Source organism: Helianthus annuus, chromosome 3 (assembly GCF_002127325.2).
Source record: "Helianthus annuus cultivar XRQ/B chromosome 3, HanXRQr2.0-SUNRISE, whole genome shotgun sequence".
NCBI classification, from domain to species: domain Eukaryota; kingdom Viridiplantae; phylum Streptophyta; class Magnoliopsida; order Asterales; family Asteraceae; genus Helianthus; species Helianthus annuus.
Window position 1 is genome coordinate 129514524 of NC_035435.2, and position 3410 is coordinate 129517933.

General features: G+C 38.1%; 1 protein-coding gene across 1 annotated transcript; it reads right to left on the reverse strand.

Annotated features, from left to right (window-relative positions):
- Positions 1-961: 961 nt before the first annotated feature.
- LOC110879862 (costunolide synthase) lies at positions 962-2743 on the reverse strand. Its single transcript, XM_022128391.2, has 2 exons — positions 1856-2743; positions 962-1763 (listed from the first exon to the last, which is right to left on the reverse strand). The coding sequence occupies exons 1-2, from the start codon at positions 2726-2728 to the stop codon at positions 1137-1139; spliced, it is 1500 nt and encodes a 499-aa protein (XP_021984083.1). The 5' UTR covers positions 2729-2743; the 3' UTR covers positions 962-1136.
- Between the last annotated feature and the right edge of the window lie 667 nt (positions 2744-3410).

Consider the following 3410-nt stretch of genomic DNA (forward strand, 5'->3'; position numbering starts at 1 on the left):
ACTAGTAAAAAGACAAATTTTCAAAACATTTTCAATCTTTTTATATAACGGCTAGTAAAGAAACAAATTTTCAAAAGATTTTCAATCTTTTTTATATAAATACACCATTACACTCTCAGAAAATCTCAACTTTTTTTTATATTACTCAACACTCTCTCACAAAAATCTCAACTTTCATCTTATTACAATGCCGGTATCCCATGGATCCTAGAAGAGGACATCACGTTATGCGAATTGTGGGTTGCGGTGGTGAACAACCAAGGGCCTCCATTACGCACATCTTCGTTTTGGGAACTAGTTTATCAAGAATTTTATACGCGTAGGGGTGAGGCCATTCGATCCAAGGATGCACTTTATTCACGTTTTCGGATGATTCATATTGATTGTACGAGATTTGAAGGGATTCTCGACGGCGTGGACAACGATGATGGTGAACTAAACGAAGTTGACATCATCCATGTTGCTCTCGTCGAGTTCCATAACGTGTACGAGCGTGACTTTAGTTTTTTAATGTTATATAATGTCTTTAATTTTTAAGTTATGTAAAATCGTTAATTTTTAAGTTATATTAATTTGTTTTTATTCAATTTAATAGATTTTATATAATTTTTAAATATAAATTAATAATATAGTGTTTGATTTGTGAGTTGTCGATACTATAGATTTCGACACTTTTGTCTCAATTATTTAGTGTTATATGCCTTATGTGTCGGGGATCTCCCTGGAAGCAACCTCTCTTTTTCTAAGGGGTAGATGTAAGGTTATTCATATATTACACTCCTCATATTCTACATTAATTTTGATGAGATTTAGTGCGTATGATCCTGATGTATGAGTGTATCTTTATTTTACTAACATGAATTTTATATATTATAAAAAAAAGTCTATATGAGTTATTTATTATCTAAAGGAAAGGAAATTCAAAAACCATGAGTTGCCGTTTTCAGCATAACAATTAACATGAAATAAGATAACTTACATAATCAACGTTCATCACACTTAAAAATAATCCTGCAAATACAACATGACACAAATCACCAGTGACTGGTACATTAATATGAACCGGTCACTTATTTAATCTTACACTGGAGACGGTATTTTATTATTAAAACACGATAACCAAATAACTGAAACTTCTAAGTTGATATAGGGAAGCGTAGGCTAGGAACAAGTCGTAGACTACAAGTCTTGTAACATGTGACTCCATACGTCTCGCTCATATCTAAATCTTTTGGATTCTCCCCATCAGCTAGCTTCCAATCAAAATGGTAAAGCAAAGAAGCCAGTGAAAGCTCGGAGTTCACCATTCCAAACTCCATTCCGGGACAAATACGGCGACCCGCCCCAAAAGGAATATAGTCAAAGTCGTGTCCTTTGTAATCCCGGAGTTCATCTTGGAACCTCTCAGGAATAAACACATTTGGATCCTTCCAGCTGGCAGGATCCCGGGCTATGGCCCAGTAGTTGATAATAACTCGGGTTTGTGAAGGCATATCATAGCCGTCGATCATGCATCGTTCCCTAGACTCTCGTGGGAGCAAAAGAGGAACCGGAGGGTGGACTCTTAGGGTCTCCTTAACTACCATTTTCATGTAAGTCAGTTTTGGAAGATCAGTCTCTTCCACGATAGGGTTCGCTTTTTCACCGATCACCTGTCTGATCTCGGTTTGAGCTTTTTTCATCACGCTCGGGTTTCTTAACATCTCTACCATCGCCCACTCAACTATATCCGTTGAATTATCAGTTCCACCCGTGATCACGTCCTATATTTCATAAAGAAAAAAACTAACATGACCAGACCTTGTAGTTAATGTTTTTAAGATTTGCTCAATAAAGTAGAAAAAGAAACTCTTACCAAGAGGACAGACTTGATGTTCTCGGTGGTAAACGGCTGGTCGATGTCATGACCCGCATCCTGTAGCCCGAGGAGAACGTCAATAAGACACTCACGTTGATTATGTTGCGGCTTCTTTAGCTTACGTTGGTCAATGTGGTGTTGTATGTTTTGTTCCATGATGCTGCGGGCGCCCGCAATGCACTTTTTCAACCTGTTATTCATTCCAGTGAGTTTAGCAATAAACCCGAGTGAAGGAAAGAAGTCACCAATCTGAAACCCGACCGCCAAAACCGCCCCTTCCCTAATCAGTGAGTGGAACTTCAATGCGCTGTCAAACTTATCATCGAATGTAATCCGAGTGATGATGTTGTGATTCATAGTGAACAGCATTTCGGCCAAGGTTATTGGTTCAGAACTTTTACTTATTGTTTCAACAAGCGATTTCACCTCTTGTTCGCGTATACACCGGGTTGAAGCCAAGCTCTTCTTTGTCCCGAGGTGAAGAATGCATACCTTCTTGAGTTGTCTCCAGTAAGAGCCATAAGGAGCAAAGGCAATGTCGTTGTGGTTATTCGCCATCAGCTCTAGAGCCACGAGCTTAGGGCGGTTACAGAAGACGATGTCGTGAGTCTTCATGATCTGTCTAGCTACTTCAGCTGAGGACACAACAATGGTTGATACGAACCCAAGCTTGAGCTGCATGATGGGACCGTACTTGGCGGCTAAGTCGTTGAGCACCCGGTGCGGTGAAGGATGGACAAGTTGGTGCAAGTTACCGATCAAAGGAAGGGTTGGAGGACCCGGAATGGGTTTTTCAGGACCTTTTTTTAGGAGGAAAAAGATGAAAATAGGGAACATAGAAATCAGTAGAGACACTAGAACTATGTCCATGTTTGAGTTTTAAGTATTTGATATATCTTTACAAAACTTTTCCCCAATATATAGGGAGTTTTTATAATTTTTTAATGCTCGATCCAGACAGCCTATTAATTAGTTTCTTTTAACGGCGAAAAAGTACAAGGGCATCAAAAACAAACCAAAAAAGGAAAGACAAACTACAATAGTAAAACGATTACGTTACCACATCTCTCACAATCAAATGTCGCCATCTCTTTCAATTAGGGGCGGACCCATATGGTCCGGGTCATGGTCCACGAACCCCAATCTTTTTTCAGAAAATAGTAGAAAGGTACGTTAAATTTTTCAAGTACCCCATAAAATAAATTAGTTGAACTCCATAGTATTTAAAGCAAAGATGGTGTGTTGTTAAATCCCCTTATGTTCAAACAAATAGATCGCAAGTTCAAGTCTTACATATCTTGTTTTTTTAGTTTATTTTTTACCATCAAAATTAAACTAGTGTTTTAAAACAACACAACCACTCATTGACCATCTAAATTGCTTCTTTAAAATGATAAACTGAATGTCGATTTTATTTTACACTTGAATACCAAATAATATTTAACACTTGATTACCAAATAAAACTTCCAACATATAATGTAGTGGTTTCATGTCCACTAAATGCTTCTACATTATTTCCTAGCCCCGACCCGACTACGATGACCGACCCGA